The sequence below is a fragment of the Sorghum bicolor genome, chromosome 4 (assembly GCF_000003195.3).
Source record: "Sorghum bicolor cultivar BTx623 chromosome 4, Sorghum_bicolor_NCBIv3, whole genome shotgun sequence".
Taxonomy (NCBI): Eukaryota; Viridiplantae; Streptophyta; class Magnoliopsida; order Poales; family Poaceae; genus Sorghum; species Sorghum bicolor.
This window is the reverse complement of record NC_012873.2, coordinates 44,737,795-44,752,297: the sequence shown is the minus strand read 5'-3', so window position 1 is coordinate 44,752,297 and position 14,503 is coordinate 44,737,795. Positions and strand designations below refer to the sequence as shown.

Here is a 14,503-nt window from a genome sequence, read left to right as displayed (position 1 = left end):
TTGTCAGTTTTGGGCCACAATTTACATTGATGTAGAGCACAAGATACTTCACTAGATGACTGAGGGGCCTTCACTGCCACTATGATTACCGCCAGTTCTCCCACCTTCTTGGGTTTGATCACCATGACTGTGATGCTCCTAGCTTATATGGTCATTATCCAAATGGTGTGGGCAGGGCTGATTTCATGAAGCAGCCTTGTTGATCTGACTAAGGCAAATGGTAAGACAGAAGCTCTAAAGCCCTATTTCTATGTGCTCAACAATTTGCTCTGTGCTACTATTGACACAAAGGTTGGTGATGCTACTTCAGTTCAGAATCATGGTGCAACCATCCTTGTTTGCTTTGGGCTTAAGAAGAGGTTCAGTGTGACAGATCTCCTATGGCATCACATTGAGGAGGGTTCCTAGACCTCCAACCAGTCCTTCCCCTATGCTCCGTATCTCATGTATATCATTGAGCAAGTCACTGGCTTTGCACAAACACCTGGACTGGAATGTCAGACGTATATATGCTAAGTCCAAGCAAAGGGAAAGGGCTAGCAACAGATGCTAGTGGCAATGGTGCAGCACAGGATGATGAGGTGTAGCGTGACACTGAGTTTGAGTAGCAGCACAGTTCTTAGTGAACCGGTGCCTTTGATGATGATGATGATAATGTTGAGTAGTTCACCTACTGCCTTTGCCCCTTGGAGCTTCATGAAGCCTACCCTTTTTGGCATTTGATGCCAAAGGGGGAGTGTTAGGCTTATCTCATATGGTATTAGGCTTGGTATTAGGATTATCTCATGTGGTGAACCATGTGGTAAACTTAAACTTTGTGTGTGTGATGGTTGATTGTAAGCTAAACACCTTTGCTTCATTATTATATCCTGCTTGTGTTAGCTGTTTTGGGATTGTGCTGATGCAATGTTGTTTATGAATGGTTATGATAAGCTATAAGTCATTTTCTTTCTTGCATAACCATTCAAGTTCTTTCTTTTTATTCTTTGTGATATATCTTGTCATATGCATCACACTGTATTATCTCACACACACTTAGGCACCCCACGGATTGCAAAATTTAGGGGGAGCTTGTTCTTAATGTATGCCATCTTGATTCTAATCAAGATTCGAAATTCTGAATTCAATGCATACATTAAGGGGGAGCTCAACTTGAATTTTGGAATTCAAAAGCTTCAATTCTTTCAATTTTTATAAGCCCAAGTTGGTTGTCATCAATTACCAAAAAGGGGAGTTTGTAAGTGCATTCGCCCCCGATGTGGGTTTTGATAATTAATGACAACCAAATTAGGGACTAACATGTTTATCGAGCATAATCTACAGGTGTTAGTCCATTGATGGAATTGAACGAAAACATTCGGTGAATTATAGCACCCCTAAATTTCCAATGGATGAACAGTGTTTCGACTCAAGTGGCTACAAAGTTTTTATTCTTTGCTTGAGTTATAGGAAACGCCGCACTATCAAGAGGGATGCAAATTGAGTTGGTAAGATGAGGATAAGAGTGCTCAGGTCAACTTAGCTCTTGCGCTTGAGAGACACACTTGCACGCACGAACCACTAGGAAATTTCTTCTCTGCCAGGGTGAGCCGGTAGTACCGACCCTTAGGGCCGGTGGTACCGGCAGTGCGAGCCCTTCTCCTGAGTTTTGCGAGAAAATGAACTACCGGTAGCACCGGGATCGGGCCGGTGGTACCGGCCATCACCAGTAGTACCGGTGTGAAACGCCGGTAGTACCGGCAGGCCAAATCTGCGCTGACTTTGGTTGCGGAGATTTGAACTGCCGGTGGTACTGGCCTTCCACCGGTGGTACCGACAATGGTCGGTAGTACCGACAAAAGCCCGGTGGTACCGGTTGGCTTATTTCTCGCAAATCCTAGAGACTTCTTACCGTTAGATCTGAGGTAGCCGGTGGTACCGGTGGTTGCCCCGGTAGTACCGGCAGTTGTTCAGGACCTATGTATAAATAGCTCTTCCCTCATTTCTAACCGTTAGCTCTCCTATTCCTTGAACTCTACATCTGAGAAAATAGTCTCCAAGCTTTGACTCACCCACTCTCTCTCCCTCTTTGCTCCTAGACTTCACTCCTTAAGAGATTCGAGCTAGAGAAGTGAGATTAGAGAGTTGGGAGCTTCGATTTGTGACTTGAGCACTTGGTTTCATCGTCTTGCCGGTTTGGTTTGCATTTGTTACTCTTGGGTTCTTGGAACCCTAGCCGGCTAGGCGTTCTTCGTGGTTGCCCATGTTGATTCATTTGTGAGGGCACCCCGAAGTGTTTGTATCCCCCTTTGATTCTTAGTGGAAATCTCGAGCTAACCTCAGTGGTTGCTTGGGGAGGAGACCTAAGTGGTCAGACCTTCGTGGTCACCTCAACAACGGGGACGTAGGAAATCCTTTGTGGGGATTGCCGAACCTCGGGAAAAATATATTGTCTTGCTATGGAGGTAGCATCGACTACCCTTGTTCTTGTGTTCTTCGTGTTCTTCGTGTTCTTCGTCTCTACTCCCTTTCATAGGTGAACAAGGGCCGATCTACGTTTTGGAGAAGAACCGAGCCAAGGGGAACCTCAACATCACCCTCTACTACATCTAGGAGAGTGGGGTAACTCTCAGATCTGAAATCAAAACTCAATATACTCTGATTTTGTAGCTCTCTTCGGGCGTCGGTAGTACCAGCAGTTACGTCGGTAGTACTGGCTGTCTTACACCAGTAGTACCGGCCCAAACTGTCGGTAGTACCGACAGGCATTTAACTTCCGCAACTTGAGTTTTTGAGTTTCAGGTTTTTAAGGTATGCCTATTCACCCCCCTCTAGGCCAATTAGATCCTTTCAGTAGTAGAGGATGATGTTGAAGTTCCCTTGGCTCAGTTCTTCTCCAAAACGTAGATCAGCCCTTGTTCACCTATGAAAGCGAGTAGAGAGGAAAAACACGAAGAACACAAGAACAAGGGTAGTCGATGCTACCTCCACAGCAAGACAAGATATTTTCCCAAGGTTCGGCAATCCCCACGAAGGAGTTCCTACGTCCCCGTTGTTGAGGTGACCACGAAGGTCTGACCACTTAGGTCTCCTCCCCAAGCAACCACTGAGGTTAGCTTGAGATTTCTACTAAGAATCAAAGGGGGATACAAACACTTCGGGGTGCCCACACAAATGAATCAACATGACAACCACGAAGAACGCCTAGCCGGTTAGGGTTCCAAGAACCCAAGAGTAACAAATGCAAACCAAACCGGTAAGACGAAGAAACCAAGTGCTCAAGTCACAAATCAAAGCTCCCAACTCTCTAATCTCACTTCTCTAGCTCGAATCTCTCAAGGAGTGAAGTCTAGGTGCAAAGAGGGAGAGAGAGTGGGTGAGTCAAAGCTTGGAGACTATTTTCTCAGATGGGGAGTGGAAGGAATAGGTGAGCTAACAGTTAGAAATGAGGGAAGAGCTATTTATACAAAGGTCCTGAACAACTGCCGGTACTACCGGAGCAACCACCGGTACCACCGGCTACCTCAGATCTAATGGTAAGAAGTCTCTAGGATTTGCGAGAAATAAGCCTACCGGTACCAATGGGCTTTTGTCGGTACTACCGACCATTGCCGGTACCACCGGTGGAAGGCCGGTACCACCGGCAGTTCAAATCTCCGCAACCAAAGTCAGCGCAGATTTGGCCTGCCGGTACTACCGGCGTTTCACCGGTACTACCGGTGCTAGCCGGTACCACCGGCCGAAGCCTAGTACTACCGGTAGTTTAATTTCTCGCAGAACTAAAGGGAGTTTCTAGGCTAAGCTTTGACTTGCTGGTACCACCGACTTAGAGCGTCGGTATTACCGGTGCACCCTGGCAGAGAAGAACTTTTCTAAGTGTCCGTGAGTGCAAGCGTGTCTCTCAAGCGCAAGAAGTAAATTGACCTGAGCACCCTTATCCTCATCTTACCAACTTGATTTGCATCCCTCTTGATAGTGCGGCGTTTCGTATAACTCAAACAAAGAATAAAAACTTTGTAGCCACTTGAGTCGAAACACCGTTCATCCATTGGAAATTTAGGGGTGCTATAATTCACCGAATGTTTTTGTTCAATTCTATCAATGGACTAACACCTGTAGATTATGCTCAATAAACATGTTAGTCCCTAATTTAATTGTCATTAATTATCAAAACCCACATCGGGGGCGAATGCACTTACACCTTGATCGATCTAGATGCCAAAAGAGGATTAGGAAAAGGAGCAAGGATGAATTGACGAGGGTAGACGCTGCTCAAAGATGGAGAATTTGAGCAGGAAAGGGTAGTAGATGAGACTAGCAAGAAGACTGACCTGCATGGAGAGAGAACGATAGAGATCGGTCAGAGATGTACACGAATGAGAGCGCCAAGGGAGAGGACACTAGAGATAGCACATTTGCAATAGGGGTCAACCTCCCATCACCTCTGCCATCATCACCGCCTCTCTTTGGAGTCACTTGCTCTCGCTTCTTTTTTTGAGTCAGGCTACGAAGGGGTATGCGCTGGGGGACAGGGAAGGGAAGGGAAGTGAATTCAGGCGAATATAGAACAAGAGAGCTCAGAATCATGGGCGAGCTCTTTCCTTCGTGTGGGAAAGGTGTGCGATATTGGGCGCCAATTCCTTCGACTAATTCGAGAACCATCAAAACAATGGAATTATAGGGTAGCAAATGGCAAAGCCAAATCTAGGGTCCCAATATCTACATCCAAACACTACCTAAAGGTTAGGGCAGAGACACTTGGCAGTGATCGGTGAAGCAGCCTGAGCGTGGGAGATTTGAAGGAGCACCAGAACCTTCCGATGATAATCAAACAGAGAGTTCCAAGGCAAGTTCAGGAGACCACCAAAAAAAGTATGATTGTTAGGCTCTAGAGTCACTAGAGTTTAGACTATGACCTAACCCTTATGTAGAAGCACACAAAGGCTCAGAGAGGCCACAAAAATGCTCCTATGATCACCAAAGTAGGTGCACCAAAGAAAGGAGTGTGTAAAGACTAGTTTGAAATAGCCATTAAAGTCTCTAGTGGATTATCTAGTGCTTTTTTGCATTGAGGTGTTTATTGTGGATTTCTTATCACTTTTGGTGGTTGTAGCCATCTAGAAGTCTTGGAGTAGTTGGAGTTCCCTTGAAGCAATCAATCGAGGGAGCATTGATTGTTAAGGGCTCTTGTGCTCATCCCCGCGGCCGATCATGAAGAGAAACTTTAGTGAAATCGAGGCTATTGGTGTACCTGTTTTGCTTCAAGAAGGAGAGAATGATGTATTTGTTTCACCTTCATATTATGATGCTAATATGATTGTGCTATTAGTAATAAAAGAAAGGATGGGGTGATCATTAATTCTTTAGTGTTGGTATCTCATGAAAATAGTTGTAAGGTTTCTAAAATTGCAATCATTGAACCTACAAAACCTCATGCAACTTAATTATGTTAGCTATTTTGGTACTGACATCAAGGAGAATGATAACACTTTGATATACCATATACCATGTGTGTCTGTAATTTGTGGTTTTAGTTATTCCAATAAAGAAGCTCATAAGTATATGACAAAGTTGAGAATGACTTTGTTTCAAGGAAGGGATGATGATGAATCCATGGCTCCTTAAGATGTTCATGGAGACAAGTCTCGCATTATTTTAAATATAGAAGTTGATCTCTTTGAAATACTTGGGTCTTAAATTTGGAGCCATCATTTTTAATGAGAAATATACCACAACATGGAGAAATTTACTACTGTTGGTCTGTCATCAAATAACATTTTTAGTGTTGTAGCCTTCATGAAAGATGGAGCTACAAAGAAAATATATGTTTATTAGCTTCATGCAGGTGCATCACTTGAAATATTATTGGCTGACCAGATTATCATTGTCTTAGTACAAGTGCATTGCATGGTTGCCACATTTGTTTATTATTTTAGGTAAGCCTAAACTGTTTGAACTTGATCTGAGTTCGACTTGTATTTGTGTTGAGAAATCTATTGTGGATTTTTATTCTTCCATTGAGGCGTTTCTCTAGAAATTGAAGATGATGATTGTTGACGGTGGTAAATGTCAACATTTTATAGTTGAATAAACATGAGAAATGATACAAATGAGATAATATAGTCTAGGGTTTAAACTGACAAATTCTATGACAAATTGTACGAGCTTTGGTAAATTATTATTTTCTACAGGATTATTCCAGAAAACTTTCAAATGGGACTAATTCGAATGAAACTTAACCGCGACAAAATATATGAGAAAAGACTCTAAAAAGATTAAGAAGTCACCACACCAAAGTAAACCACGGAAGACCAAGATGGGAGACCGGCCGGTCCTACCCTGGAGCCGGCCAGCCTGCTGCTGAAGCCTCGGTCTTGAATGTTATCCTAATCATCTGGATTGGCCAAAGTCGCCAGTTGTACTTAGGGCCAACGAGATTGATTGCCATGAAATCAATTGAGCGAGTTATATACTTTTGTGAAGAACGTGCCTGTCCATAACCGACCAAGTGAAGCTTACTCTCCCCCCCCCCCCCCCCCCCCCCCCAATCTGCAGTGCAAACATCTCAATGTGGAGGTCGGCGGCGTCCAAGAGAGCGACGGTAGGTAGATACATATGTGCCGCAGGCTCACAGGATGAACCACTGAACCAGTTCATGTCGGTCATCCTCAACACTGCCACGACGACTTCGACAAGGACAACTACCACCACATGAATCGGCTGGGCAAGGGATTTCCTCACCAAAGCAAATAATGATTCTGCTATGTTGTCTCCCTTTCGCTCTATTGTCTTGTGCACTGTCAGTCTAATGGACGACCAATTCAAGTTCAAGTTGCGCTAAGCTATTGTCAGATCGTAGTGAGCAAACTGCAATATTTAAGCAATAAGAGCCTGTTTGGAACGTAGTTTTTTCATAGAAAAAGTAAAGGAAACGAAAACGGAGGAAAGGAAAATAAGGAGACCGTTTGGAACGAAGAAAATGAATGAAACTTTTCCTCCGGAAGACTGTAGAAACAACACGATTTCACAGGAAAGAAAGCATCCGCTCTCACCTCTTGTTTTGCTTTCCTTTGCGCTTGCCCGAGGAAAATCAAACGAGAAGAGAAAGACGAACAGCTAACCACTATAAGAACTGGATGCCCCGCTGCCAAATCCGGCCACCACGCCACTGCTCCGCTGTAGGCTGGGGCCCGCTGCCTGCGCCTGGCACTGCGCTGCTGCTCCGCCCCAAGCGCGCAGCAGGCTGGTGCTGGTCGCTGCTCCGCTCTGCGTCACGCTGCCGAGTCCGCCGGCGTCATGCAACTAACACAGTATATATTATCATTTATTAAGCACTAACAATGACTCTTTATCATTCACAGACTTATGATTCCTGTGTTATGAATTCCTGTGTTCCAAACACCCCTTTCAAGTTATTTCCTGTGTTTTTCCTTTCCTCTGTTTTACTACTACATACTACATCTTATTCCTGTGTTTTTTTTTTATTCCTCCGTTTTCTATTCCTGCGTTGCAAACAGGCACTAAAGCAAGATGTGGCCTCTTGTTTTCTCGAAAGACTCAGGAGAGAAGACATAGCCTCTGAGAACATAACAAATGAAATCTGTAAGTTGCGCGTGAATCTGAATTACAAGCAAAACAATTCCTCACTCGTGCCTCATGTCTTTTTTTTTTCCTCGAGCATTTTTATAGAAAATTTGCCTCATGTCTTTTTTTATGTCCTCAGCAACTTACATACGTCTCTTTTTTTTCCTTTTTTTTATGTCCTGTTTGACTTGCAATGTGTTGTTTTGGGAGTCTTTCTACCATCTTCTCCCCTGGCATGATGTATTTACTGGTTCCTCCGGATAACTGAAAGCTACTTGTGATCCAAAACTAATTTCAGGGAATAGATAGAAGAGACAAGCTTTTGTTCTTACCATATCTCAGTTTATTGTACCACTGAAAATCCCAAAAAAGAAACATGCTTAGAGCATTTCCAAGAGTTTGCCAAATTATACTCGGCAAATATTGTAATTTGCCAACTCCCCAAAACATATGGCAAGTAAAAAATTAGCCCATCTCCAAGAGTTTGGCATTTTTGACTTGACAAAATAAAAAAATAAAGCCCATAAACTAATTTTATTCCACGGGTACTGTTTCCACAAGAATGGCTATACTCTCTCAGTCCCTTTAAAAGTGACGTTTTTGAATTTTTAGTATTGTGGCTTTGTTTAGTTTCAAAAAAATTGTAAAATTAACACTGTAGCATTTTTGTTTGTATTTAACAAATATTGTCCAATCATGAACTAACTAGGCTTAAAAGATTCGTCTTGTAAATTACAAGCAAATTATACAATGAACTATTTTTTATCTATATTTAATGTTTTATGCATATGTCAAAAGATTTAATATAACTAAGGAATCCTTAAAATTTTTGAGAAACAAGGTCTTCTTCCATGACACCTGCAACAGCTAGCACTAGGGCTCGCCGTCCAATAGCAGGTCATTTTCAACAACAGTGCATGGAGTATTAAATATAGACAAAAAAAAAATAGTTGTACAGTTTGCCTGTAAATCACAAGATGAATCTTTTAAGCCTAGTTAGGCCTTGTTTAGTTAACAAAAATTTTCAAGATTCCCCGTCACATCGAATCTTTGGTCGTATGCATGGAGCATTAAATATAGACGAAAATAAAAACTAATTGCACAGTTTATCTGTAATTTGTGAGATGAATCTTTTGAGCCTAGTTACTCTGTGATTGGACAATGTTTGTCAAATAAAAACGAAATGCTACAGTACCCAAAAATGAAAAATTTTGCGAACTAAACAAGGCCTTACTTCATGATTGAACAATATTTGTTAAATAAAAATGAAAGTGCTGCAGTGTCAAATTCTAAAATATTTTTGCATGTAAACAAGGCCTTAGTTAACTCAAAAAACAAAAACTTTTTAAGATTTTTCTTCACATCGAATCTTGTGGCACATGTACAGAACATTAAATATAGATAAAACAAAAACTAATTGTACAGTTTGTCTGTAAATCATGAGACGAATCTTTTAAGGCCTTGTTTAGTTCACCCCAAAAACCAAAATCTTTTCAAGATTCTCCGTCACATCGAATCTTACGCCACATGCATGGAGTATTAAATATAAACGAAAATAAAAACTAATTACACAGTTTACCTATAAATCACGAGATGAATCTTTTAAGCCTAGTTCTTCTATAATTACATAATGTTTGTCAAATAAAAACGAAAGTGAACTAAACAAGGCCAAGACCTAGGAGCGGGAGGAGCCGTCCAAGTCAACAATAGAGCAATGAGCAGCAGTAGGAGCTGTCCAATCACCAGGAGTGATCAGCAGGAGCACGGGAAGAGGACGCGCAGCGCTGGAAGAGGCGGCAGCGCGCGACTTGGCGATCTTTAAGCGCTGCGGGAACAAATACGTCAGCTTTCTATTTTTCGACAAACTAGGATGTCAAATTATTAGAGGATATTTTTATGTTTTGCCAAAATTTTATGGATGTCAAATTGAGATAGTAAACTTTTGGAGATGCTCTACCTTGTAATGTCCTGCATATTTTGAAGAATCTACAGATATTGCTCATTTAAAGACATTACTATTTTAAGTACTAATTCACAAGTATATTCAATCGCATTTAAGATATCTATTGCAAATAATACTCTATAAGATGGAACCGAAGTTAAAATTATTATGAATAATTCTATTGATCATAATTTTTCCTTTTTTTACTATAAAGGCTAATCATGTTTTTATTTGGCTCTTCTGCTTAAGAGAAATTTATTCAGTAGAATGGAACTTAAGTATTGAAGTACAGTAATTGTGATTCACATATCTGATGGCGGCCATAAGGTACTCCAACATTGGATTTGAGGGCCATGCATCACCTCCTGCTTGGCTGGTATTTTCCTGATTTTTAGGGTTTGATTCATTTATTGAATTTGCTTCAGGTGCTCAAGAAGTCTGCTTGGAAGGAGGGCACTGGCCTCGGAGCACAGGAGAAGGTTTAGGCTCTGGTTCAGAACCAAAATGAAAGCCTAATGTTGAGGATTATGTTGAAACAACCCCAAAAAGGCAGAAGTGCTCACTGAAATTCTTCCTTTATCAAGAAATCACCAACATCTTCAGCTTACCAATGTGCAGCACGACTTACTGAATTGGAAAGTCTGCTAGAAAACAGGCACATAGATCCTAACAGCAAGGATACTTGGAATTACACATGGGGTCCTTTATTTCAAGGGGCTGTTTAGTTTCCAAAAATTTTGCAAAATTTTTTAAGATTTTCCCGTCACATCGAATCTTGTGGCACATGGAGCATTAAATATAGATAAAAAAAATAAGTAATTATATAGTTTACCTGTAATTTGGGAGACGAATCTTTTGAGCCTAGTTAGTCCATGACTGGACAATAATAATCAAATACAAACGAAAGTGCTACAGTAGTCATTTTGCAAAATTTTCTGCAACTAAACAGGGCCCAAGCTAAAAAGGCCTATAACCATTTGATGGGATCAGTCCAAGCCTCACCTCTTTTTACATGGTTATGGTCTTCTAGTAGCTTGGGTAAGCACAAATTCTTTCTTTGGCTGGTACTAAGAGGTAGACTAAATATCAGGAATATTTTGAGGAAGAACATGGAGTTAGATGTAAACTGTGTGCTATGTAATAATGGCAGTGAGGAAACTCTCTTGCACCTGTTGTTTCCATGCCCCTTCAGTCAGGACTGCTGGAATTCACTCCACATGCATTGGAACCTGAAGATATGGTTATTGAAGCAAGAAGTAACTTTGGCCATTGCATCTTCAGAAAGATTATGATCACGGCTTGTTGGGCTATTTGGAAAACAGGAATGATATCATCTTTGACAATGGGACAAACAATCTTGTGGAATGGAAAAGATTTTTTAAGGAGAAGTTTGGCTTGGTCTGTATCAAAGCCAAACCAGCTACGAAGGGCCCACTTTCTGTTTGGAGAGATAGCTTTACTTAGAGTTTTTGCCTTTTGCCCTTTTCTTTCTTTGGGCCTGGTTGCCTTGTATGTATTTGCTGCTGTATGTATTCTCCTTTCTTGTATGTAACCTGCACATTTCCATAAATGAAAAGGCAAAAAAAAAGAGAGAGTAGTGCTGACACTTTCAAAAAAAAAACAACCCTAAAGCAAAAGGTGAGATAATGATGCAAATGTTTCAATGCATTTTATCTTTTAGTGTAATAATAGCCGCTGATTACCATTTCTTTTTAATCTTGGTTTGTTCATTTTAGACCCGAACACTGCCAAATTCACAAATTTTTCAACTTGCTGAATTCTACCGAGTAGATTAGAAAGGCTTTTCTTTTGTCAGACACCTAAGCCTCACATTTCTTTTGTGGTTTCTTCCTTCCTTTATCCTATTGTTCTTATGAGAGCTTCTTGAGGCTCTTTTTGGGTTTTTTTTCCTCGCCAAAATCCAAAATAAAGAATAATTACCTTTTTGTCAAAATGCATAGTATTTAGTTCTATTATGCAAAATAATGGACCAAAACCTAATTTTTTTAGAAAAAAAGAACTAAACACACTCTATATCTATATCTATATATATGAAATTTAGTAATTTTTAGTAAACACACTCTATTTAGTTCTATATATATATATATATATATATATATATATATATATATGAAATTTTATAATTTTTAATAGTATATGGTATGATTTCTTATGAACATGTGCGTGCCGTGCGTGCATGACTAGTTATATGGTATCTAAAAATGTTAAATTTTATTTTTTGATGGCAATATTATAAGATGCTATATAACATTGCATTTGAATTTTGCTCGTTATTTGTAAATATAGCGAAAAACAAGATACCCCTATCGACGCTTTTAAGCTTTTGCAATACAAAACCCGCAATTCCCCACTCCCCCGTCCCCAGTCCCACTCACACATCCCATCCAAACCACACCCCACACCGACCAAAACCCTCGGCACCGCGACGACAAATTCCGCCTACGCTCCGTCGCTGGCGGCCGTGGAGCAGCGGCCGCGTCGCCATGGATGACATTGCTTGGATGCTAGCCCGCGGTTCGGATTTCTTTCTGATGGACCGAAACATGCTCAGTTTCACGAAGAGCGCCTTCACCAACCTGCCCCACCCGCCCGCCGCCACCGCCGCCCCCCTCTCCGGCGCCGTCACTGCGAGCGCCCCCGACGGGGTCGACCGCATCAGCTCCCTCCCCGGCGGAATCCTCCGCGACATCGTCTCCCGCCTCCCCGTCAAGGACGCCGCGCGCACTACCGTCCTCTCCACGCGATGGCGCCGCGTCTGGCACACCACGCCGCTCGTCCTCGTCGACGCCCACCTCCTCTCCAGCGCCTCCATCGGGACCGGCCGCAGCCGCCTCGGCGCCGATCCGCGCGACCTCTTCGGCACCTCGCGCAGCCTCGCCGACGCGGTGTCCACCGTCCTCGCCGCGCACCCAGGTCCCTTCCGCTGCGTCTACCTCACCGGCACCCCGATGGAGACGCATCCCGACGAGCTCGCGCTCTGGCTCCAGCACCTAGCCGCCAAGGGCGTCCAAGAACTCATTTTTCTCAGCCGCACAACAAAGTTGGACTCTGCCGTGCATCTCCCTGCCACGCTCTTTAGATGCACCTCCCTCACAAAGCTATACATCGGCTTCTGGTGGTTTCCGCCGACCCCCGGCCTCCCTCCCACCGTCGCATTCCCCTACCTCCGGGAGCTCGGCCTCTTCTCCCTCGTCATGACCGAACAGGACCTCGCCTTCGTGCTGAACAGATGCCCCGTCCTGGAGAAGCTCCTGATGACCGGATGCCGGTGGCCGGTTTGCCTCCGCGTTCGGAGTCACAGCCTACGGTTGGTGGAGTTATGCCAGTGTATCGCACCAGAAATCACAGTGGTGAACGCTCCACGCCTGGAAAGGCTCTTGCTTTGGGAAGCTTGGGGTGACGGCGGCTTCACCAACATGTCCTCCACGATCAAGATTGGCCATGCTCCGAAGCTGCGTTTCCTGGGATTCTTGGTGCCTGGAATGCACAAATTGGAGATTGGGAACACTGCCATCAAGGTGGGAGGCCTCATTTTCGTTTACTTCTTGTGAATGTGGTTTTCATTGTGAACCCTGGTGGTTATATGGCAAATCTTCTTTCTTTTTTTTTTTTTAAGGAAAGGCTATAGGGCAATGTGTGATCTTAGTTTCTTCTTTCAATTCCATGCAACCTCAAATTGCATCAATTGCAGGCTGAGACAAAGGCAAGCCCAAACACCACTGTCCCAAGTGTCCAGATGCTGGCAGTTCAGGTGAAACTTGGAACTCGCATTGAAGCTAGGATGTTACCTAGTTTCCTCAGATGCTTTCCCAATGTCGAGACACTCTACATCCAGGTAAAATTTTAACTGAATATGTACTTGTATCAAACGAGACTGCTAATCCGTTAACAGTTATTACCTATGTGCTCTGATCTATCTAATTGCAGTCAGAGAACGATGACTTCAAATTCTGGGGACCTCAAGCAACTGGCACTGGCAAACTAAATCTCAAGTTCTGGAAGGAGGCAGGTCCCATTCAATGTGTTCAGCGGCACATCAAGAAGGTGGTTCTCCGTGAGTTCCGAGGGACAAGAAGCGAGCTTGACTTCCTCAAGTTCATTGCCGAGCATGCACGAGTTCTTGAGAAGATGGTGATTGTGTTGACCCATGGACATTCCCCTTCAGGTCCCGTCGGTACCAACCTGAGGACTAGAATGGCTTCTGCAAATTGGGCCAATGCATGCTGTGAGCTGATGATTTTTCAGACTCCATTTCCTCAAGAAGGTACAGCTTGGTGCTACCTATCAGCATTTAATCTTTCTAGCACAGACCCTTTTGATGTTTCAAAATGTGTCGATGGGACATGTCAAGGTCATTAGTGGGCTGTTCCTGTATCCATATGCAAGGCACTGTTTCAGACTGTTTGCGGTGTGTTTTTGAGGATTATGAAGCATTCTGTACTCTGGTTTCAGTGACATAAGTGTAGAACTTATTGAGTAGCATCATTTGGCTTGCAGAAGATTTGTGTTGCTTATGTAATCTGTTTTCTGCTTTCACTGATATTGCATTGGACACCTGATAAATATTTTCTGATTGCTGATGGGAATATTTATGCTTCGCTTGCCATGTACCGATTTGTGTGTTCCTTAAAACGAAATATTCCATTTGGCATCAGATATTACCTTTTCGAGTTCATTGTTCATGATTGATTAATCACACCCTTGCATCAAGTCATCAATACAGTTATTACTGTCTCTATTTGGTCTACTGCCAAAACATTGTATTGTGGAATTTTCGGAAGTTATTTTAATTAGTTCAATGTTTCTTCAAATGTGACATTTAGAGACATCCTTTGACCACCTGTGCTGCGAAGATCTTGCTTGATACGGCTATTGTGTTTCAGGGCAAGTACTCCTTAGTCCTTACACATACCTATGTCTATGTCGGCGTTGCTACTACCTTATAGAACTCAAAGAGCTTTATTTATGAATAGATAG

General features: G+C 42.7%; 1 protein-coding gene across 1 annotated transcript; it reads left to right on the top strand.

Annotated features, from left to right (window-relative positions):
- On the top strand, positions 11,880-14,136 carry LOC8084518 (F-box/LRR-repeat protein 13). The gene is made up of 3 exons (XM_002453776.2): positions 11,880-13,044; positions 13,218-13,361; positions 13,454-14,136. Exons 1-3 carry the CDS (start codon positions 12,010-12,012, stop codon positions 13,883-13,885), a joined length of 1,611 nt encoding a protein of 536 aa, XP_002453821.1. The 5' UTR covers positions 11,880-12,009; the 3' UTR covers positions 13,886-14,136.